This window comes from Argiope bruennichi, chromosome 3 (genome assembly GCF_947563725.1).
Source record: "Argiope bruennichi chromosome 3, qqArgBrue1.1, whole genome shotgun sequence".
NCBI lineage: Eukaryota > Metazoa > Arthropoda > Arachnida > Araneae > Araneidae > Argiope > Argiope bruennichi.
Genome location: NC_079153.1, coordinates 4,726,361 through 4,752,401, shown reverse-complemented (window position 1 = coordinate 4,752,401; position 26,041 = coordinate 4,726,361). Strand labels below are relative to the sequence as shown.

At 28.5% G+C, this 26,041-nt stretch overlaps 1 protein-coding gene across 1 annotated transcript in view; it reads right to left on the bottom strand.

Annotated features, from left to right (window-relative positions):
• LOC129964288 (muscle calcium channel subunit alpha-1-like) overlaps window positions 1-26,041 on the bottom strand; it is a 293,395-nt gene that overhangs the window by 51,459 nt on the left and 215,895 nt on the right. Inside the window, exons 11-26 of the mRNA XM_056079056.1 lie at window positions 25,570-25,666; window positions 25,303-25,463; window positions 23,948-24,173; window positions 22,212-22,422; window positions 18,087-18,207; window positions 17,073-17,149; window positions 14,799-14,995; window positions 13,733-13,757; window positions 12,723-12,786; window positions 11,850-12,027; window positions 10,521-10,650; window positions 9,865-9,924; window positions 9,656-9,762; window positions 9,485-9,572; window positions 5,863-5,970; window positions 689-741 (exon numbers count right to left, since the gene is read on the bottom strand). Of these exons, the coding sequence (XP_055935031.1) occupies window positions 689-741; window positions 5,863-5,970; window positions 9,485-9,572; window positions 9,656-9,762; window positions 9,865-9,924; window positions 10,521-10,650; window positions 11,850-12,027; window positions 12,723-12,786; window positions 13,733-13,757; window positions 14,799-14,995; window positions 17,073-17,149; window positions 18,087-18,207; window positions 22,212-22,422; window positions 23,948-24,173; window positions 25,303-25,463; window positions 25,570-25,666 (1,903 nt within the window). The remainder of the gene's footprint in view (window positions 1-688; window positions 742-5,862; window positions 5,971-9,484; window positions 9,573-9,655; window positions 9,763-9,864; window positions 9,925-10,520; window positions 10,651-11,849; window positions 12,028-12,722; window positions 12,787-13,732; window positions 13,758-14,798; window positions 14,996-17,072; window positions 17,150-18,086; window positions 18,208-22,211; window positions 22,423-23,947; window positions 24,174-25,302; window positions 25,464-25,569; window positions 25,667-26,041) is intronic.

The window sequence follows — 26,041 nt, the reverse complement described above, 5'->3', positions numbered from 1 at the left end:
CTCCCTTCAGTGCACGAAGAATGTGTTTTCTGTGTAAGCATTCAATAGTAATATCGTGACAAATTTCTATTTTTAATAAAAAAAATGTTTTAACATTATAAAGATACAGTTGAAGTGAAACTTCTATAACTATCGCTATCAATGTGATGCGCCTTATTTCTTAGTTGGTTCCTCATGCATTAAATTATTCATTTTTGAAATTCTAAAATATTATTCAAATGAAATTAACTTGATCACTCAGTTGGTATTTTTTTTTTATATTTTTGAATTTTTCTAGAAGTTTTCTATATAATTTATTTTAATGGCACAAAATAAATATAACATATTTATTAAAGTGAATAAATATGTTATAGTACGCAATTATTGTTTTAGTGACAATGCATCAATACTGATACGAACTTGAGCTCAAGCATTCTACCTCAACTGCATTAACTACCAAAAGCGCATCAAAAATAAATGAGCACAATTTTTTATATAGCATTGTTCCTATTTGTTGCTTCCATATATTGATGTTTCCTTTTGATTAATGTCACAGAATGACGTTTCTTTTTGATCCATCCATCTTGCTATAGAAATTTCACTTCAATACAGTTCATGAGCGGAATTAAGATTTTCTTATAAACAGGGAAGCATAAAAACAAAACTAAGAGGCTGAAAATTCGCTACAGAATATCTAAAATTTACGAACCTACATTCATCTTCCGTCATTTTAGATTCATCATTACACCGATAAAATTTTCCCTGAAATATAGGTATGTTAAATGAATCCATTCCATCATGAAAAATCGACATTACGTAAATATTAATCTTTAATATTTATAAGCTGAATAAAAATAAAATGTTATGACAAATATACACACAGTATCATAAAACTATAATACAACAATAATCAAACAGATGCTATAAATAACAGAAATTAATGCATTTTCACAAAAGAAGGGGGGAAAGAGAACATTCAAAGTCGAGTTCAATCATAATGCATCAGTAATGAGAGCGTTACATAGAAGCTGGCTAGATGCATTGCCCACAAAGTACACAAAAGCAGAGACAGGTTTCCTTGGAGATGAAAGTATAGATTGCCACAAAGAGATTGTCACAGTAAGCTTTGTGTTTCTTGATAGAGTTAATCTTCATTTCTATATATATATATAACTAAGTTTAAGACGTGAAAAATGCAAGTGGATTGAGTCGCAATTTTTCTCAAAGCCGAGCTAGACATCTTGTTTTTTAATGCCGGTTTTACACTCGGCCAGTTATAGATGCCCAGTAGGTAGCGCATGCGTAGAAAGGCTGAAAAATGCGCCGAAGGCAAGTAATTGTCTCGACGGTATAAGCCGCTGTATTGTATTTTTTTTCTTACTGCGCATGCGTTTGTAGAATTTGGCGGAGGGTTTTTTTTTTTTTTTTGGCTTGAAAAAATGATCATTTACCATAGATTAATTCCGTCATTTTTTGCTCTTTGTTCTTTCTGATGCGAGGTTGTATTTATTTTTTTCATTTTATTTGTCATTTGTTTTCTATAGTTTTCCAAATTTAGGTATGTTGACCTTTTTTTTTTTTTTTTTTTAATCTTACTATGTTTCTTTGTGTAAATATCCATCCTTTTAATACGATACTGAGTAAAAAAGAAAAATTCAGAAAGTGGAAATAGAAATTTATAGCCAAACATAGATTGCCTGAATCTGTCTTATGAAATTGTGACAAACGCAATCAGTTCCTTTCTGCGTATGCGCTGTCTACTGACCGTCTTATAACTGGACGAGTGTAAACCCACCTTAAACTCTGAAAATGTTATTTCATAAATGCTGTCAAAATCGGGTAGCTAAAATCAGTTTTATCCATTTTGTAGAAAGTTTATTTAAGATTTTAGACATTTGATATCATTTTAAATAATGTATTACTCAGTTAAGCAAAAATTGTAATTTTAATCCACTTTCACTCTCAACATCTCATTACAAACTACGTTATTATTTATGAAAAAAAATTCTAAATAAATAATTATAACTCTTATTTATAAAGAAAGAAATTAATATCAGAAAAGAAAGATTTGATCTTAATATATTAATATTTAATTAAAAATTTTTTTTAAATATATTCTAGTGAAATAGATATTTGTTTCGTCATTATTATAATCTAAATAGGAAGATATTTTTAACGATTTAAATAATCTAAATTATTCCATAGAAAATAAAGCACAAATTCGTAAATTGTTAAGATTAATAAAAAATGATAATACACATAACAGCTATGTTATTTATCTATTGCTATACAAAATATAATTAACTGTTACTTATTGCAAGGGTGCACAGGTGCAGAAGAGAGGGATCGAAAATTGAGCATGCAAATGCAGGGATTCAAAAGAGGGGGTTCTATTCACATGCACAAACGAACTAAAGGTGCAGAAAGTGCAATGGCATGCTTGAAATATTCAATTACATTATGCGGATAACAAATACATTCTGTATGTAATTTTTGGTGTATAATTACTTCAGTGTCCTATTGTGAATATTAACCTGAATTAAATAACTATAATGTTTTGTGATGTAATTCATTTGATTTTCAATAGCCCTAGAAGAGGTATTTGTGTTATTTAAGCATATTAGTTTAATGGTTCTGTGTTATATTAGCAAGATTTTTGTGGTAAATGATGATGACTTTAAATTGTGATTTCTTTCTTTAAATTTTTATACTCGAGTGCCTTTTAAAACTCATTCCAAACAATGAGTTATTAACAATGTTAACAATATTACTTTCATCAAAAAGTATCCAGAATGTTTCATCTAAAATGCATCTAGAGTAGATATCGCCTACAAAGTTTTATGAAATATTTCTACGTTTTCTATAAACGTTTGGCAACAGTCAGGAATTTATCATATTTTATTGCTAGCAACTAAATTTGTTTGTTAAGAATGTTCACTTTGTTGAAATTGTGAATGTTAGTGAGTAAAAAGCATATGTTAAATTTAATTTTCGTTTGAAATTGATGCAGAAAACTTAAAAAAGTTTTTAGCAAAAACAACAGCATTTAAATGGTGTAATAAGTTTAAGGATGGTAGAGGCTCCATTGTGGACATGATCCACGATCTGGTAGGCAAATCTATTAATGAGCAAGATTTCGATAAGATCAAGGAATCGGGGCTTGGTAATCGTCATTTAACAATAACAGACATTATTAAACAAGTTCTGTATCATTTTTTTCCTTTCAACCCATTTTTAAAAACCATTTAGAGCTGCAATGCGCCGTTTCTAGGGTTGTTCAAAGAACTCTAAATTTGTTCTAATAACTATAATATTTACAAGTGGCCCGAGAAATACTACTTTAAGGCGATTCATTTCTAAAAAGCATTATTTCTAGGGATGAAATTTGGTTATATGCGTTTGTTACAGAAATAGCTCAAGACTCAAGTGTATGCTCTGAAAAAGTAAATCAAGTTAGAAGATATCACGTCAAAATCATTGAATAATCAAGATATTTTTGACTAATGATAATGATAATTATGAATTACTATTATAATGAATCAGCTGGCCATATAATCAATAAAGTGTTTTGAGTGAAGCAATTTAAGGCCCTGAAACGAGGTGAAAAAATGAGTAGTTTTTGCACCGTGATAATGCATCTCTACATAGAACAATTATTTCTGAGTTTTTAAGTAAACATTCAACAAAGGCTACTATACAATTCCGCATTCATCTGATATGGCACCGTTTGACTCTTTTCTAATTCTATGGCTGAAATGACTTCTTTGTAATCACTATTTTGAGTCCATCAATTAGGTAAAAGGAAATTCTTTACAAACTGAAGCAGTTTCTCAAAAACGACTTTCAGGTACGTTTTGATGATTGAATGAACCGTTGGCAGAAAGGAAATGGGTTTGGGTAGAATGACTTTGAAGGAGATGCAATACATTTTTACTAATAAATTGATACTTTTTGTTTTACACTATCATTCAGGATACTTTTTGATAATAGTAATATAGAGGTTATTTTATTGTTGAATGAGCAAATTTCTTTTCGATTCATAGTATTTACTTTTGCATGTATATTTTATAGGTTGGACGTTGTTCTAATCTTTGAACTTATGGAAAAAAAATCTCTGAAAATGCTAATCATTGAATTTTTCCATTAGTAAATAAAACATAAATAATTAGTTGATTCTTTAATTTGCGCTCTTTCTTCCCCAAAACTATTATTATTATTATTATTTAGAAATTATATTAATATTACACTTAATATAATTCAATGTTTCAAGCAACATATGAACAATCAACATTCATAAATCATCTATGTGCAACGTGCAGACTAGCAGCCAAAATGTATCACGGTTCTTCATCAAGTTTAACAACCGCATGTAAACGGGATTAAGTTATGGATCGTATCAGTGGAACAGCTGTTGAAAATATGCTCTCCATTAACCAACTTCTATTGAGTAATTTTATTTATATTTTAAATTTAGAGTTCAAGCTTTTAGTAAGTATTTAATTAAGTAATATTGATAACATTTCATGATCGTGAACTTTTATCACGGATTATTTAAAAACACATTTTATCCCAACGTTTTCTTGTTTTACTCTCTTTCTTATTTTTACATGAATTTAAGCCTAATTTAGTTTCTTTTTTTTTTTTTTTTTGTTATCGAAATAATCCAGATTCTACTGCATAAAACAAAACTAGCAAAATATAAGTAAAGCTATTCAGTAAAAAATTAGTAAAGGTATTAATTTAAATTTTAAAAAAACATTTAACTTTTTAAACAATCTTAAGGTTTTTAGAAGATTATTGTAAGTTGTTACGTTGTAAATTTTTCTCAGGCATTCATTATTTTTGTGTTATTTCAATTTATTTTAAATTGGATTCAGTTACACGTATGTAGTAGCAGAAAATAGAAAAGGAATTCAGTCTTCTGTATAAGATGTTTATAGCAAAATAATTAATCTATCCAACATTTTAATCATTTTGTAACTATTTTAATATTTATTTTGGAGTTAATTTTATTAACCCTTTTGTTACGTCCATTTCTAATCAAATTAGATTATTTTTGTGTTAGTAAAATTATAAAATAAAATAATACATGCTTTACTCTTATTTTAAAAATCTTCACCATTGAATTGAATTTTTAAAAATTTGATACATTTTAAATTAAATATAAGTTACTATTTAATTACTATTTTTTTTACTTCACATTTAAGGTATTATTATTTTATTTTGGAAAGTGATTATTTTGTTCTTGTCGAAAAAATAATCTATTTATTAATATTCAAAAATATATAAATATAAAATTAATAGGGTATAGCGTTATTAACAAGCCATTCTTCATAAAAAGGGACATCATTTTAAAAACTATTGTTTTAAGATATTAAATTATTTTAATTAAAAACAAGTTTTGTTAAACAGAAATTTTTTTGAATATTTAAAGTTTTATTTTGGCTTTATTTTTATAGAATATATTCAGTTAGAAGAATAATAAAAAATATTTATGGGCATTTAATGTTTAATTAACAATTTAAAATATCGTTCATTGAAGTTATAATTTAAGGTGGTGAGTTTCAATTAAAACTGTTTTTATTTAATTAGTACTTGCATTATGCTTTTATTCGTGTCTTTTAATTAGTATTTCAGTTTTTCCGAAGAATCCGGACATTTCTTTCATTAAAATGCGGGGTGAAATTGTAAGAAGAAGGTTAACGAAGAAGGGAGCGTGTTTTTGAATCTTTATTAAATGACATTTTTCTAGAATTTTCTGTTGTTGGATGGCACACAGAATAGTATTGTTCATAAGAACTGCGCAAAATGCCACAAAAGCAGACACAGTACTCGACATTGACTCACAAAATCAGGCCACTTTCGTTTTGCTTTAAAAGTTACCTTGAAAAGTTGGACTCCGATCACAGCAAACATGAACTGTAGCAAGTAGGTGACCAACATGATGTTTCCTATAGTTTTGACTGCTACTATGACGCACTTGACTACGTACTAGAGGGCAAAATAAAGGAGGTGTCATATTTTACTATCGGTAGAAATGCCAGGCTTCAAAGAAAGACTAGAATAATCTTTTCTTTGAAATCAAACAACCACTGCAAGGGTTTCATTTATGAGTTTGGGTAGAAATTTGAATGAATTGCATTGTTTTTAAAGTGAACAAAAATATTATTATTTTCAAGGGGTATACAAAAACACTTGTCACCACCGAAATAGAGCCAAAAAACTTATACAAGGACAAAAACATCAAAACATACATTCCTCTCAATCCGTAAAGACAAAAATTAGATATTTGCAATAGAAGTTTCATTGACGTCTTTCAGTCATTTTTAATGTATATGTGTTACGGTCAACATGAATGATCGGTTATTATTAATCTAACCGGGTTGGTTATTATTAATAATGACAGGTTAGTATTAATAATAACCGATCATTCACATTGACCTTAACATATATATTATATTTAAATTTTCACATGAAATTGAACCCGAAAACAACAAAAACATATATTTTTAAACATAATAGCTCACCATTCAACTCAAAATACTTTATTTAAAAATGTGATTTCGGTTTCCAGTTTGTCTTAAGTTTGCTGTGTGGCATCTATCAGTTGCTTATAAGTTTGTACAGAACTAACCTGTGGCAGGTTTTGCTTATAAAAGACATCGAGTTTACTGCTGGCAAATCTACCGACTTTCGATACGTGATTAGTAAAGGGAAGGATAGACGTGATAACATCGCTGAGGCGTTGGATAGTCATACCTTCAACAACTGCACTCCAATCACAGCGAACATGAAGTTTAGCAGAAAGGTGACCAACAAGATGTTGCCTATAGTTTTAACCGCAACAAAGATGCACTGGATTACTTGCTAAATGCAAATAAAATATAGCATGTCATTGCTTGCTGGACCCACCGAACAGTATACCAACAAGAGCGGGAAGAACAATCATTTCTTTCTACTCTACTCTCTACGGCATCAAAACATAATGAGAAATACAAAGAAATCAACTCAAAACACAAAATCACATCAGATACACAAGGCCTTAACAATCAATGAGCGATTTTTTTTAATGCATTTAAACTTTCAAAATGAGTTTGTCTCTCGTATTAATATATAAATGTCTCTGGAAATACATGCCAATTGATATACTTTATTATCAGTTAAGCGAATGTTTAAATAGTCTGTTTGGTTCATAATACTATTCTTAAGTATAATAGTTTTCAGAGTTTAAAACTATGGTATCAGAGGTTAACACAAAATTTCAAACGATTCCAGCTTCCGTTTTGAAAATTTGATAAGAGATTTAAATCTACACAACAACAAAAAATTATTATGTAAGACAATCTTGTAGTGGCACATAATATTCCATTAATTTGATTTAAGTCGTAATCAGTATATTGTTTTGTAGTTCTAATAAACCCGCTAAAAAGAATTCCGTTAACAATATCCCTAGTAACATTTGCATTCAGTTGAATTTCAAAACATGTAGATAATTGTTGGTTGTGTTTATTAAACTTAATTTTATTAGAAGATAGATTTCAGAACTCAATTCTATGATTATCACTCTTCTAAAAATTACTGAATAAAATTTTTTTTCAACAATAGATACACTATATATTTCTACTATAATTTAATAATCCAAGAATTTAAAATTTTTAAAAAAGTACTCTAAGATTTAAAAACGCAAGACAACGTTTTATTAATGGATTGGGGCTAAATTTGAAAGGCATTTAGTTAACATTAGGAGAATTTTGTTCAAAAGATTTGGAGGATTAAATTTCATTTTAATCATTAAAACCAAATTTTTAGATGTACTGCAATAGAGAACATAAAAACTATAAATATTTTTTTCATTAAAAAATTTCTTTTTCATCTTCTATTTAAAATTTTTGAATGGATTAAATATATTATTATCGAAAAATTTGGTTTAAAGTATTTATCTGTTTTAAAATAACTTCATCTATTTAGAAATATTAGAATATTTGCATAGATTTTGAAATAAATTCAATTTTGATTTTAACTAGTCAATATTTCATTTCACCAAATACGCATTTGGTCTACAAAATTAGACTAGCCTGCAAAATTTAAGGGCGAATTGTATTTTTAAACGTTATTTCTCAGAGGATGACATGTCAGGGGAGAAATGTTTGCTAGTGTTAGTTTACTGCATGCCTATGGAATATTGTAAAAATGAAATATATTGCAAAAACTTAAAAAAAAGTAAATAAATTCTTTATTGAGAGTGACGATTGATTAAACATAAATCCAAATGGCAAAGATTTTTTTTAAAAATTGCAAACAGTTTCACATTAAAAAAATTTGACATTCCGTAACTGTAATGGTTGATTGGTCGATTCCACAAATTCAATGCAAGTTTATCGAACAGTTCTTAAGTTATATATACTTATTCCTCTATCAGCATTTGTGTAAGCTGTTGTGTGTATACCGGTGGAAAGAGCATGTAGAAAGATTTCATCTTAAAGTCTTTCACACGCACTCGTTGTTATCCATTGCCGAACTGGCCAGTATTGTAAAGATGCTTGATATAGAGAAAAACATTACATAGTGCCTAATTGATTACCCCAACTTCCAAGAAATGTTCTTCATGAACCGGTCCACGGGGGGGGGCACCTAGTAATTGAAGTTGATAAGCTTCCGGCATGGTGGTTGGCTCTCGCCCCCCTTGTGCGTGCACGAAAAGGAAGGGGGATGACGGATGTATTTCCTAATGGATGGGTTGTACCATTGACGGGTGATGGCCCTTAGGACACAACCACGGTTTCCGCTTGTACTGGCGTTGCGAATGTTCGGTCATTCAAGTTTTTCCGTGTGCCTCCTGGTGGCTCGGAATAGCCAGTTTGTGTTTTGCGGTTCTTCATGGTCCGGTATCAATTTTTTCTTCTTTCCATAATAGTGATTAATAGATTCTTTTATTTCGACGATCACATGCAAACTTACTTACTACTCGATTAATATTTGAGAAGACTCTTCACATGAAATTGTATTGGATTGTATATGGAACAAAACTCTTCCATTGAATTACATAGACTTCACCACCATCGACTGACCACCGACATTTCTTTCACCAAAACGTATTTCAAATGCAACTTATATCCATGTTGCACTTGATGTGAATTTGAGTTTGGATTTGCATCGAAAGTCCTTAATATCATCCTTCTCTCTTCTCTTGTATTGCTTCAGAAACTTGTTTAAACACTATTATTTATTTTTTGATAATTGGTAAGAGTCCCTTACTCAAATTCTTTAGTATATGTTTATAAGTTTGGTTCGCCCTTAAGTTTTGCACACTAGAGTAATTAATAACGCTTAGCAAAAATCGCTGCCCACGTAAGTCATCTTATTTTATATTACAGTATATAAAATTGTAACTTTTTGAAAGATAAATAATTCGTATCTGATAATTTTGTCTGTAATAATTTTAAGAAGCATCTCTAAAAGATTCAAAGACAAGAAAGTTGAACCAAAAGAACTTTCGTAATATTACCTTTAATCCTTTGGCACGGTTAATGGCTCGGAGAGGTCGGAGCACTCGTAGAACACGTAAAATTTTAACAACAGAGAACGTTTCGTTCCTAAGTGGATGATAAATTCACTTTCAATTAAATGTCAAATACAAGACATATGGCAATAGAGTGCTTCATGTTTGCAAACTTACCCAAATGCGAAAGAAATGAGCGAGACGGACACAACAAGCACATCAAGCAGGTTAAAGTAACTTCTACAGAAAGATCCTTTATGTAAAATCAGACCGTATGCTACAGCCTGTTTGGAAAAAAATAAATAGAGATTTTTGAAATATCGAGTATTCTTTTTATCATTAGTGAAATTGCTCAGAGATAAGAGCCAATTCTAGTGTAATCTTACCTTTAATGTAATTTCAACAGTGAAAACGGTTGTAAAAAAGTAATCAAAGTAGTTTAAAATCTGAAATGAACAATTTTTTTCATATATTTAATTAGATCAATAAAAAAATTCCTTAACAATTAAAAAAAAATTTTCTAGTAAGAAAGATTAATTTTTCTTCATTCACTTAACCATACGTATATTTTAATGGATAAAGTGTGTTTATATTTGTTTTATGATGCACTAATTCCATACATATCTATAAATTTAAAATTTGAGAAAAATCTTGCTCTCATTGAAACTTACAACCTTGATTATTTTATATTAAAAAGATTTCGATGATTATTTTAGAAGGATATTTTTAAAATGATTATTTTATATTAAAATAATTTCGATGCTTATTTCAAATTGATAAATTTGAAATGATTATTTTATATTAAAATGATTTCGATGTTTATTTTATAATGATAATTTTAAAATGATTTCGATGATTATTTTATATTAAATGATGAATAAAAATTTATTAAATCTAAGAAAAGTAATAAAAATAAAATTAATATTTTATAATCATATCACAAATAATGTGTTTTTAGATAATGGTAAATTTTAATAATTGCTAGTTTTGATATAACTTGAAAAATATACAGGTACAATATTTTAAAATAGAGAGAACTCACTTTGTTTCTATCTGAATTGACATGTAGAGGATCTTCTGCAGCAAGCATTGCGCTACTAATTAATATGAAGCCAAGAATAATATTTGCAAAATAATTGTGATTAACGATGAAGTGACATAGCCTGCGGAACCTGTATTGGAGGAAAAGATAAATTCATTGATACGAACGGAAGATGAGGAATTATAGTACGATATATAGACCAACATTAAAAGTTTCTAATTAGTTAGAAAACAAATCTGTAGCTTACTTCAATCAAGAATTTCCGTTAATGGAAATTTAATTCATTTTTAACAAATTTATAAGCCAAAATTCTGATACGTAAAGGATTTCATAAATTCTGTTTTTTTTCTTACTTTTCAAAATAATTATTTAAATTGAATTTTATAAATTAATTTGTTTTAGGATATATTTTTAAAACGCAAATTTAAAAATACAAAATAACAAATTTATCTGTCAAATCATAAAATTGTACCTTAATATCTTTTTACTTTCGGTAATGATAATTTCGAAGTAGTTTCTTTCTCAATTTGTTTTTTTATGCATTTAATTTATAAATTATTGATAATTCAGCAATTGGTCTGTCAGCTTTATGTTTAGTATTTGATTTCTTGAAGTCATTGGCACAAAAACAATTTTATGATTAAATTACGCAAATTATGCGATGAAATTTACAGCATTATTTTATTTCAAAAATCATACATCATGACTTTACACTCTGCAAAAAAAAAAAAAAAAAAAATGCTTCTTAAAAATACGGCTGCCTAGGCTAATAGTTTATAAATATTAAAAAGTTATTCAGAATGAAAGTTCTTCCAAGCATTTATTTAATACTTTATTTTTGCAAACAAATATTTTATTTAGCTGTTAACTCAATTGATGACTAAATAAAATTACAATTAATGATGGAACTAAATGAATAATAACTAGTTTTATTAGAAGTTAAGTGAAAAAGTGTATTAAATTATAATTTTAAAAAAAGTTGGTTACATTGTGAGATGTCTCTTATATTTTATTAAAAGAGATTTCCGTTACATGAATTTCCCATATTAATTAAATTTTTATTGCACTATGTTTAAATATTGGCTGATATACTTTTGCATTTTCTCTTCAATGATATCTTTGCATTTCTCATATTCTTTTTGTTTTTATTCTGCGCCAACTGAGATTTTCAATAAGTTTTTATGGTAGCTTTTATGTATTATATCTAATTTTAGAAATTTTTATATTATATAGTATTCTCATAATTCCCCTTTATATTTGAGAAATTTTGTCATACATTTTCATTAAATTACATCTTTCACAATTTTCGTATGAAAACTTGTGTTCTACCTGTTGTTGTGTGAAAAAATGAAAAATGAGGTGTAAGCAGGAATGGGTTTGATTTTTTTGTCAATATGCATATTAGAAAGCCGCCTGGGTCTGGCTGTGGAAACAGATTCTTCTTCCTCTTCTTCATCATCATCGTCATCATCCTCATCACCTTCCCCTTCCTCTTCATTAAATTCAACTGAAAATATTTGAAATTCAAAATTAATTCCTAATTTTTATATTTGAAAAAAAAATAACTCAGCAATTGATCTATCTACTTCATTGCTTAGGATTTGATGTAATGGAGTTACTAGCATAAAATCCATTTTATGATTAAATAGCGCCAAATATATGGTGAGATTTACAGTTTTATTTCAAAAGTTTGTCTCAGTCTCCAGGAAAATGTAACTTTAAAACATATGGTTGCTTAGAAGACTAATTTTAAAATAATAGTAAAATAATATGCAATTTAGGATGATGATTCTTCTAAGCATTAAAAATAATAAGTTCATTCAATATATTATAGAAACGAGTTTACTAAGTTTTACTGATAAAGAAATTTAAGTATTTTTACATTATAATAATATATAATTAATTAATATTTTTGTATCGAAATTTGGCTTACTAGTTTTTTTTTTGACAAATGCAATAGTACATAAAATATATTAATACAAATAAAATAAAACGAAAACAAATACAACAAAATATTTAATGCTACATATCTGCATTTCATTACATATGCCATAAACTATATGTTCCTTTGAAGTGTATGTTTATTGTAAGAGATTAATTATTTATAAAAAAAATATTAAATGGAAAAAGATACAAAATTTGAAACCATTGACATAATAAACAATCAGCAATAAAATACGAAACATCATCTTTTATTTTTACCTGCTGTAGCTTCATTTTCTGCTTCGATTTCTTTTGTATCATTTGAAGAGTCTGGTGGTTTAATCTATTAAAAAGTAAAATAAATTAAAATTACGAAAGATCTCCATTATTTGCAGCAGCAATCAAAATTGATAAAATAATTGATCTTTGTACATTTAATATCTAGGCACTTAAATAAAAAGTTTTAAAATGAATTTAATATATTATTACTATATAACTTTTTACTTCATTTGATTTTGATTTTTTTAAATTGCACATATTTAAACTCAAAAACTGAATGTATCTTGTTTTTTTCAACAAATTGAAAATCTCTTTGAATAATACTATATTTTAGATACGTGTGGAAACGTAAAAATATTTTTCAGTTTTTTTTTTGGTAAACAGAATATGACTATCATTTTAATATTTAACAAATATGTCTGCTTGATTGAAATGATTATTTTGTTTCTTTTCACTTTCCTCTACTGTGCTTAAAACGGTGGCTGGAAGTTATAAAGTAAGTAAAGTGCATAGATGTTTTTATTAAACACAGATATTTCATTATTGCGTTATGCTAAATTTCATATCTACATCTTTTCTATTTCATGAAAGAAACCAGAAGCCAACCACATTAAATTTTTCTGCTCAATCACTTTTTTTTTCTTCATAGACATTGGTTTTAACTTTGTTCAGAACTTTCCCTTATTTAAATTATAAAAACTATTCAGCTAACTAAAACTTCAGCATCAAAAATTTATATAACCATTCAGCTAACCTTCATGAATTGAAATTTTTATAATTATATTTCTCTAATGTCTAAATATACTACATCTTTCTGGATTCGATTTTGATTCTGCTATTTTTATAAATATTATGCTAAGTTATTAAAAACATGTTTTAAGGTTCCAAAATTACGGTCTCAATAATTTTTTTTTTTCATATTCATGATCAAAATTCTTATTATATTATTCTTATTTACATCTTCTAAGCTATTTATCTGTTAAAAAAAGTTTCGTTTTAACTATACTTACTGAATTATCAGCTTTTTCTCTTTGCCTAGAAAATATAATATAATTTCAATCAATAAAACATATACAGAAATACAAATTAATACATAAATCTTATCTATATGAATTTGCAACTATATTTAATAATGAATTTCAAAGTTCGAAAAGTGAAATATCTAGAAATTGATTTACGCAAGTCCAAAAAATTAATCTATTGTCCTAAAATGGTTCATTCTCAAATAATATCAAATAATTAAACAGAAAAATTTATTTTAAATTATTTTTTAAAATTCCCATTTTGATTGTTGTTACCATTTAGTAATAAAAGCTCTCAGGTTAAAAAGAATTCAGAATGAATGGTCTGATACAAAGACGCTACACATGTTAAGTTCTGAAAGAGATTGCAAAAAAATCTAGTTACATCGAGTATATGCATATAATTTCGACGACAACCTCGAGGATGATTCGCAAATTCACGAAAATAATTCTTCGTGGTTTATCAGTCCAGAAATTTGAAATTTCATTACTCTATCGATTTTAGTCGCAGGAATTTTCTGAAGATGTTAATATATCAAGATTATTTTCCTGAATATGACTGAAAAGGAACTATGTAAAAAAAATTATATTTTATAATTTTTTCAGAAGCACATTCAAGACTAAATCAAGACAAGATATAATTCTGTAAGCCATTAAAAGAATTTTTACAACTGGAAGTACACATTTATCTCTAACGATTTAGAAATTAGTTATTGAGGTCTTGATTAGAGTGGCTATTCTGCCTAACGTCATCGGACGCACTTTTTTATGAACAATCTTGTTCACAAAGATATTGACTGTATGACTTTGCTTCCAATAGATGTCTGTAGCGGTAAGTGCTGGTCGATAAAAAAAATTGTCAGACAGTAAACTGTCAATATAATGGCAGCACCACATGCTTTGCTTTTGATGGGAGCGGCAATGTTAACGGTATAATCCTGAATAGGTAATCACATTTTAAGAACAAAGCCTCAAACATTGAAAAAAAATGGCGGAAGCAAAGTTTTGCACCAAATATATATAATTTTTTTTAACTAAAATTATACATATTTACATTTTTACGAACATATTGTGATTCATTTGCGGCGTTTCAGGCTTAGATGGCTTATCCACGGATATACTCGAAGAAGAGAGGCTGTGCCGTTTCTTCTTCTTTCTCTTACTGTGATGGCGACCCTCTTCATCGAGACCATCATAATCGTCATATTCTTTGGAATACACAATACTCCCCTGTTCTTTCTCCTCTTCTTCCTGAAAGATGAAGACATTTTTTGAATATGCAAGAAAGGTGAAACCATAAAGTTCGAGATAAACTTTGTGCACAATAACTATGGATATGTCTATAGTATTATTATTTTTGTCGACTCAGTGTCACTTTAAAAGCGTTAGCGTTATTATTGCGCAATAAAATAACATTTATAGTGGTCTTGTCTTTTCTGAAATGTGTCCTGAAATCCATTTCTTGAATCAGGTCAAGCCATTTCCAAAATGAATCTCTGATTGCATTCCAGATATAGTTTTTTAAAGCATGCTTGTCCTTCAAATCTTGCTTCTGCAATTCATAACAACACTGAATGCAACTGCTTGTGCAGCACTTGTCACACAGTTATTGCCCCAAGTTCAATGTCTTTGTGGTATATTTATCCAATTTGATATAAAATTTCACATTCATTTTTCTGTTTGAATAGTTTGCTCAATTTAGGAAAGTAAAAAAAGAAACATATGCAACTACAAAAGTACAAACTATGCAGCTACTGATACATTTTGAATGATTCTTCTTACAGATCCACAAATATTTATACTCTTCGTAATAGTGTGTGCTCCTTTGTGTTGCTGCCTGTTGGCTTGTTACAGAAACAAGTTTCCAAACTTTCTGATGTATCCGCGTAAATAAATGGGATTTCGTTTCATCACCAACACAAAAAGGATATTTATTATTTCTCGTTCAAATTATAGATTTATGAAAATCTTTGATTTTTGCTTATACTAAATCCTAGCGTTTTAAAATTGACTTTTTTTCTAAACTAAGTTGTCATTTAGACTCTTTATATAACTTGACTGCTTATTTATGGACTTCAGATTCATTAAGATACTGTATCACAATGTATAGTGGAAATGAAATGAAATGAAATCTCTTTTACTGAAAACCATTTATAATAAAATAAATTTTTTTAGAAAAAATGCTTATTGTATATTTTTCAATCGCCTTTTAGGAACAGAACTATATCTGAATTGCTTTACTTTGGAATAACCTTTTAATTGTATAACTACATATCGAATATCAAATTTGAGACCTATCAATCAAAAAAAATCTTGGAATACCATCAATTTACTGTGTTTGCCTTATACTATTTCTGAATGCAAGATTTTTATTTCATAGCTCATTTGTATTTTACGATTGATGTATGATCTAGGATAATTAAAATCGACCCAATTAACTTTATAAAACTATGCCTTAAAACTATGCTAATCTACGCCTTATTAGTTTTGTTAGATATTGATTTGTTTCAGTGAATGAAAAGTATCTGAGATATAGAGCATATAGAATAGATCGATTGCTTTACATAGGCTTTAAAGATAGTTACTAGCAATAAGATAAAATTCAAATCTAATTATTATTAAACCAACATTTTTAAGTCTTTCAACACGTTCATAGATAGATAATTATCATTATTTGAATCATTATGTTAGCTAATTTGTTTGGCATATTAGTATTAATATTAGCAATTGATTTAACCCTTTGCACTCAGAAAAGTAATTCGATGCAAAACTACTCACCTAATACAAAGACTTGCTTATTGCTCCAAAAAATAAATATATATAATTGTTTTAAGGTGAATTTTAACAATGAACCCGTTTTTAATTTTTAACAATCAAAAATAAATAAATAAAATGTTAAAATGATGCACCGTTTTGAATGGCGAATGAGAGTCGTTATCCGAGTACAAAGGGTTAATATCACTTCAAATATTTTAATATTGCATCCAAACTATTACAGTTAGAAGTATAAAATGATTTTCATCCTATCAGACGTAATGAAAAGAAAATGCATGAATAGTGAACATTTCAATTTCAATAAAATTTTTAACGAGATTCTTGAATAACTGTAATAAAGTAAAAACATTGTTTGAACAGTTTCAATTAGCAATGAATATGTTCATTATATCGATACATAGGCTGCTAAAAATCGATAGGTGCAATCGATAAAGTAATGATCAAATATTATAAAATAAAAAGTAAGAATGGATATGAATCTTAATATTTTTTTTGCTCCCAATTATGATTTATTGAAAACCATGCAAAGAAAATGGGATAATGAATGACTTGCTTTTTCAATGGCCGTAAGACTTTCAGCATCAGCCAAATTATCAACAGCGATGGCCAAGAATACATTCAGTAGAATATCTAATAAAAGTTAAAGCTCCGAACGAATCATAGGAATTGCTTTGTTAGTCAACAAAATGAAACACTATACATAGTATTGCAAAAAACAAAATGAAATGGAGACACAAGATAATAAAATATAGACCTTCAAAATATACAAATGCATTAACATGAGAATTGCAAAGAGCATAGCGTTTTTGTTCGATTCCCCCCTCCCCCGTTACATGTATGGTGTTTTGCAATTTTCTCCCTTCTATCTTCAGTTTGATTTTATCAACGTTTTCCTTTATACCTTATTGGTGATCCTTTTAACTGAATATTTCTTTTGCAATATTGTTTGTTATTTAAGAATATTTCTTTTGTGCCATTTCTTTGTTACTTATGAATACTTTATCTGTATATTTTATTTATTGTTTATAGATATTTCTTTCGCAATTTGTTTGTTATTTATAAATAGTTTAGTTTGTGCATTTTGTTTGTTGTTGTATACGTGTATATAATATCCCGGAGCTAAAGTTTATTCTAATTGATTTTATTCCCTATCAAGTAAACAAGAAAATTGTATCTATTTAAAATAACGTCATTAAAAGAGTATAGAATTGTCGCTCATCTTAATTTTCTGTAAATATTTTTGTCCAAAAATATTTTGTTCTAATATTTTTGATATCACGTTATTCTCGATATTTATTATTTTATTAAAAAGAAATTATTTAATCATATAAGGTTTATTGAGAGTGTCGCTTGGATAATTATCATTCGTTACATTCACTACATCGGCGGCTCTCTAATAACGGGCAATTATTCATTTTTAAGATTTAAAAGGCTATTAAATAAAAATATATCCAGATTTCCGAAAATGATATAAATAATTTTCTTTTAAAAATATGTCTATCAACCATTTTCAGTATTTTAAGCATCAAAGATTCAAACAGCACTATTTTAACAGATGAAAGGATACAGTTTCCGCAGATGAACAAAATGATGAAATAAATACATGCTAAAACTCCAGGTGATCCGACACCTCCATATGCGTTTATACCGTGATACATCACTTCATTCCAGTCTTCTCCAGTCAGGATCTGAAGAGAAAAAAAATCAATTATGAACATTGATGCAGAAATAAATGAATATGGCGTAAACAAATATAAACGCTTCAGTTAGGAGCTAGTTTAGTTATATTAAAGTTCCGTTTTAAAAGCAACACTAGGGCTATTTTTGGGACCTCGTCATTTGGAACCGCGGTCAGATGAGGAGGTCAACACCTGAACTAGCACACTCCTCTCCAACCTTCCATACCACACCAGCGTGAGGATGTTTGACCCCGACGGATTAGCGTGCATCAGACCGCTTACACGATGGTTCTTCGGTGGAATCGGGTCATGAACCTGAAACCCTCCGGTTCCAAAGCCGAGACCTTGCCACCAGATCGCTTCAATTAGGGGAAAAAATAGCCTAATGTTTACATCATGCATTGTTCTATTTCAAATGAAAAGAAATTTACAACGAAATGAAACCCTACAGTAACTATCATCTTTCCCAAGAAAAATCCTTTCTTAAGGGTTATCAGAAAAATTTCGTCTTAAAAAAGTGTAAATAATGAGTCCTGTCGCAGAAAATTTGGATATTTATCTAAAGGAAAAATTATTTCTTCGAATATTTGTAATTAAGAAATAAATAGTATAATTTATGTCTTTTTCAATCTTGCAATTTTTGTCAAATATGATTTCTTTCAATTTCTTTACTTGGAAGACTAAATTCCTAATCTATTTGTTGTTTGTCTTTGAGGAATAAATAATACGATTATCTCTTTTTGCCAATTTCGGTGGCATCCGCAATTTCATCGTACAGTCATTTGATCTTAATATTGTTTCGAAGCCGAAAACCTACTCAATCATCGATTGCCGTTTTCTTCCCTCCTCGTCTGGACGAAGGCGAAGTTCACTTTCTACTTTGTTTTGAAAAAAGACGAATTGTTTTCAATTTGATTCCCGATATTGTTTTCGAGCGGGTGCTTTCCCCCTCCCTCTCTCTTAATAAAAGGTAGGGAGTTAGATGAAATAAAAGGAGGAGATTTCAATGCAGTTGAATGCATGATCACGATTTCCGCGGGAAAAATTTGAGAGACCATTTTTAGGAGTAACTTAATTAAATTTAATTAAGTTTTAAATGCCGAAAATTCCTCACTAAATACATTGGTGAATGAGATGGATGAACATTACGCAGAAACAATCACCACTGAAAGTTTCATTGAATAACAAAATGAATTATTTAAAATGTATGAAGTTAATGATTAAACATTTAACACTTAAATGCAATATTAAAAATATAAATCTGTCATTATAAATTCCCTCACATTGAATAAGAAGACATCGAATTACTACAGAACAAAGAAATTGCTGGTATATTTTTAAAGCAATAGATGCCAAGATTTTTGGGAAATATCCACATAATGTTAGCGTTACATAATAAATCAGGACAATGGGATAAACTTATCAAAAGATTGTTATTTATCTTTCACTATATATTGACGAATTGATAAAGAAAATAAATATTTTAGGATATCTAAAGGAATTCGATATATTCGGATATCTATATGTAGATCAGGGATGGCGAATCATTGGCATACGTGTCATTGATGGCACGCGACACAATATTTTGGGATCAAAACGGTTTGCATTTTAGTTCAAAATAGCAAAGTTCACTATGAAGTATTATGAACAAACGCGAGTGTTTTCATTCCATTTAAAAAAGGGCCCAGATATTTGCTCAGCTGTTAAAAATTCGCTTGCTGAGAAAGAAATTGATTTGAAAAGAATTGTTTTAGTAATGGGTGGTGCTCCAAATATGGTGGGCAAATAAAAAAAAAAAAAAGATTTCATTAGTTTATTTCAAACAGACGTAGGACATTCGATTCTTGGACTCCACTGCATTATTCACCAATAAGCCTTGTGTTCTAAGAGTGGTTTAACATCTCTTGATAATGTAATGGCGTTAGTCATAAAAAGAGTCAACCTCATATCGTCGCAGGCTTTAAGTAAGCGAAAATTTGTGGCTTTGTTGGATGAAATCAACTCGGTGTATAATGGCTTACTAATGCATAATAATGTTCGCTGGTTGAGCCGCGGGAACGTACTTCAAAGGTTTGTTGGCTGCTTGGAAGAAATGAGACTGTTTCTGCAAAATGTGGGGGAATTGAACAGTATTCATAGTCGTTGGATGTTATGTGGCTTTCAAAATGGATGTTTTTTACAGACATATGCCAACATTTCAATGAATTAAACCTAAAGCTTCATGACACAAATAAAACAATGATCAGCATGATGGATCTCATTCGCGCTTTTGACGCTGGATTGCATGTTTTAGGAACGATATTATTAAAAAAAACTACAAGTAATTCCTAAATTTGAAAAAAGAACATACATATCAAAGATTTAGATGTACATGAGAAACCAGACAAAAAAAGTTATTGAAGAATTTATTTCCATAATAAATTCGTCAATCAAGGAATTTTCATCGGGATTTTCTCAGTTCAAAGAATGATCGGAAATGCTCAAGTTTATTTTGTACCCTGATGTGATTTCGTTTGATAAACTGAACTTGTCTCAATTCGATTAGTTGCAAATTAAAGAATTTGAAATGCAACTGATTGATTTCCAGTCTAGTTCAATATGGATTCAAAAGTTTACTGAAACAAGGAAAAAGGTGGAATTGATTGAAACAGAAAGATTAACAAGCAATATAAGTAAAAATGCCAGGAACGAAATTTTGGAAACTCATGCCCATGCTATTTTAACCATTTTTTCTCCTACCTATGCCTATAAGTCATTATTATTTTCAGAGATGAATAACATTAAAGACTCTCTTAGAAACCGTTTGGCAGATGACTCCAATTCAGCATGCATTCTGCGAAAAGTAGCGTCTTGCAATCCTAATATAAGTTATAAGTAGTCATGTAATCTCCAACAAAAGAAGTCACACTACTATTACTTTAATTTGAATTACACGTATAACTAAAACCTTTACTACTATGCAGTGCAAAATGTATTTTTTCGTAGTAAATAAAGAGTTGTTAGTATTTAGTTTTATTATTTTCCCAATAATCACAAGTCAAAATTATTTGACGGCACGTCTATGTCTCATTAAACATTTCTTTAAAAAATGGCATGTTCATCCATAAAGGTACGACATCCCTACTGTAGATATAAACATTGCGGATATCTCATTTCATTAAAACGAAATATTTGTGCTGAATTAATTGGATATATTTTGCGTTAGGTAATCAATTCCTAAAGAACTCTGAATAGCTTTCTTTTTGCGGAGAAAATAGGAGAGAAAAATTCTGGAACTATGAGAGCATTATAAATAATTGGTTACGCTATGGCAAAACATTTGCTTTCAGTTCTGAAATAAAATGCACAGACTTAGGTTTTTAAATAATAAACATACAATCCTAAAATTTTTAATTGGTTTGCTAATGCATACTTTTATATTATTTTCAGCTCATAAAGATTTTCGGAAAATGATTCAATACGTGATGAATATTTACTTTCTTCGCAAAATTTTTGTATTGAATATTGTTCTTATAAACATGTTTAAACAAATTTTATCGATAATTGATTAAAATCAATTGTATGTTTATTTCTATTATGATGATGTTTGCGTATTTGTATGATGATGCCTGCTTATTTGTATTATGATGATGCATTCTTATTTATCTTATGATGATGCCTGCTTATTTGTATTATGATGATGCATTCTTATTTATCTTATGATGATGCCTGCTTATTTGTATTATCATGATTTTTGCCAATTTTTATTATTATGATGTTTGCTTATTTATATTATAATGATGCATGCTTATTTGTATTATGATGATGTTTTCTTATTTATATTATGATGGTGCTTGTTTTTTTGTATTATCATGATGCTTGCTTATTTGTATTAGGACGATGTTTACTTATATGTATTATGATGATGTTTGCTTATTTGTATTATGATGATGCTTGCTTATTTGTATTATGATTATGCATGATTGTTTGTATTTTTCTACATAATATAAATATACAAAAATAAGCTGCTTTACTTGAAACACGGTGAGCAAACTCTGCCAAAAGGAATCAAAGTTACTCCTGGGCTTGTCTTCGTGAGGATTGTTGTTGAATTTCCCTCCAAACACTTGCATACCCAACAAAGCAAAGATAACGATGAATAAAAAAAGCAGCAGCAACAGACTGGCGATGGATCGCATGGAATTGATGAGAGAGGCCACGAGGTTACGCAATGACGCCCAATATCTGAAAATAAAGTTTTGAAAAATATAAGAACCGGAAATTATAAATTATAATTTAATTCTATGAAGGACAATCATTTTCCGGTTTCTGTTTCTTTATGAAAACGAATCCCTATTTTTATTAATCTAATAATCTAATAATTATTTTGCAATTTTTTTACAAACTATATACAAGAATCCAATCTAGATAAATCTTGATTTGTAAATTCGCTTCAGTATGCTGGTCGTAATTTGGCACAAGGGCTTAGAGTGAATGTTACAGTTAGACTTTTCTAGTTTATTACCTATGTGTTGTATAACTGTGTTGGAACTGCGTATTTAAGGAAATTTTCTTGCTTACAATTAACTAATTATATTGATTTGATTGTCGTTGATTTATGTTGAGTTATGATCTAAGTTTAAAAATCACACTTCACTGATAAAAAAAGAGAAGACTATTTCATATTATGTCAAAGCAAACAAATTTAATATGGATTGGCCTCCTATCAGTGTACGCACGAATGCTCGCACATACATACAAATACAAGTAAGTTGGTTTCATAAAGCTAGTTGATGTTTGCATTAGATAAAGTGTCGATTAGTGACGACAGTCTTAATTTGTATCTTTTTATATTAGAAAGGTTTAAGTGGCTAAAAAAAGGGCCAAGCATTTTAACAATTAATATCTGAATCAATATCTCTTAATAATCTCTTATTTTTGTAATATCTTAATTAATGTCTCTTTCTCAATAATTATTATATGTAGAATATATTCATCTTTATATGACCAATGTACTTGAATCAGTCGGAAAGAAAAAGAGCGAAAACTATAGAAAAGTACATTATGCCTTTTACCTTTTCCTACTTTTTTGAATAATGAACCATTTTATTTTTGAATTTTTCAGTTTATTATTTTAGTCATTAACAGTGAAAAAATCCTTTACACATATCCTTCAGTAACTGCTATAACTCTACAAAACTAAAATTATTCGAAATATATATCAACAAAATGTTGACTGATATTAAAGACGCAGAATATTTCATATGTAAAAATGAATGCATAAAAACCTAAGAAAAGGAAAAATAAAAAGATTTTGTAAAATACAAAAGTCTGTTGTAGTATTTAACCTATCTATCATTACTCACAAATCAATAATTGCATTTTTCAAATTATATCTCAACTAACATATTAGAAACATAGTAACTGTTCCTCCATTGTGATGAAATTAATTATAAAAAAAGACACTGATAAATTAATTCTTTTCATTGATAAATTAAATTTAAACAAAATAAATTATTCAATGATAAATTAATTCTTTCAAGTTCTACTTGAGTTTTTCAAGTAGGAAAAGTTTTGCGCCTTATTTGCAAATTTCATACTCTGCTAAAATTCTGTAATGAATCATTTTCTATATTTCCAGCAATTTCAGAAAGATGTGTATTAGTGTTTGAAATTTTTTAAAAATATCTTTAATCATTTGGTACACAAATAAGAAAATTTTAAAAAACCTACACTGTTTAACGTTATTAATTTTTTAATACAAACTCACTTGGTGACTTTGAATATTCTCAGCAGGCGTACACATCGTAGCACTGATACTCCCAAAGGTGGCATGACGTCAGAATACGTGAGGACAGTCTCCAGGATCGAACTCACGACAACAAAGCAGTCGAAACGATTGAACAGAGAGACAAAATAGCCTTGGAAACCGAGGCTAAACAACTTAAGTAACATTTCCAGAGTAAACAGAGCAACAAAGAATAAATTAGCGATTTCTAAAAGGAAAAGAAAAGAAATTAAATACATGAATGTGCTATCCATAAAATAAAAAAAAATGATAATGCATTTAATATGATAATCAAATATCAATTAACATATTTCTACATGAAATTATTGCAGATCGGCAAAAAATATAATTTTCTTTAAATAATACTGATAAAAATGATATCTATTTCAGACTTACAATGAATAAAAATCTTATAAAATACTGGAAAGTAGCAAATGAAACGAATTTTACAAAGTAGTATTTTGAATTATTTTTTTCCCCTTTAAGATACCAAGCGATAATCAATTTCATACGCGGTAACGACTGTCATTTGAACTGATTTCAATTTAATGCATTTCATTTTAAAATTTTTTAAAATTTAAAACATTTTATGTAACCCTAATATTAATGCTTAAATGAGTTTTGATAAGAAACTCATTTAATAAAAAAATTAAATCAAATTAAATAATTTTTTATCAAAATGATTTAAAACTCATTTTGATAAAAAATATTAATTATATCTGAGAGATTGAAGACCCTTGAGTCTGGGTCAATACGTTAGATTTCTTCATTACAGGTGCTATTAATAATTATCTTCCGATTTTTTTAATATCATCAAAGCTGAGTATTTTCATGTCAATTTGAATCCATTCAATTACTTCACTGTGAAATAAAATTTTGTATGTGAAGAATCACTCGTAGTAAAACTTAGGAAATCTTGATGTAATAGCAAGAAAAACGTACGTTTTACATCGTTTTTTGACGATGCCTATCACAACTATTTCAAAGCAAATGCAGTTAATCTATATGTTTAATGTAAAACATTTTTGGCATATTTTATTTAAAAAAATTTAATATGAAAGTGACAATATCTATAAGCTTTTAAGCAATATTTCTGTGTTATAGTTATATTAAAGGTGTTGATTTAATATGTATATTAAGACTATTCGTCATGATTTGTGTCAGAGTCAAGTTAGCGTTTCAGTATCACTGAGGATTTGAGAAATGATCCCTAATCAAAATAAATATTTATGACACAATAGTATCATTGAAATTTTATTATAAAGAAAATCAAAGACATTCTCTTTGCTTTAAGCAAGACTATGTTTGGGTCTCTAATGAAAGAATAATGTCTTTACCTTGGAAGTAATCCAGCCAGGGTGGCTGACTGTTGTGCTCCGACGCTAAAGCTAAAGTATTTAAGAAAACTAATACTATCACAATCCAGTAGAAGGCTTTTGATTTGACCATTCGACGGCACATTCTCCTCAATCGACGATTATCACGACTTAACTTTTTTCTAGAAAAAAATTGAAAAAGGAATACAATTTTTCATTATCTGAAGAATGATTTTTGTTACTTTTTTGTAAGTAGAATGTTTCTTTTTTTGTATAGTAATTACTTACTTTTTAAGAGACCACCACGAAGGCACATGGACTGCATCTATACTGTTGGTTTCACCTTGTGTTGTGTCTACCCTGTCTATATCACGCAAATTTTTACCTGAAATGATAAAAAAAATTATTTGGCATGCTTAAAATAATATTTTTTTTTTATTTTTAAATGTATTTATTGTATGCTAATCCTATATGAAACGTAGAAGTTCAACGATTTAAAAAAAATCAAATGAATCAAATCTCAAATCTCAAAAATCAAAATAAGTTTCTTGCATTTGAAATTACTTCGAAATAATAAATGTTATGAAAATTTATATGCTGCTCGTTGAATATTAAAAATTGGATGACTAGACGATGGATATGAATCAGTGCATCGCTTGTTCTTGATGGTTGATCACTATTATAAGAAAACGTTCTGTTTTTTTTAAATAATTAAATGGTACATATAATCTACTTTCATGAAATAATATTGATGAATTGA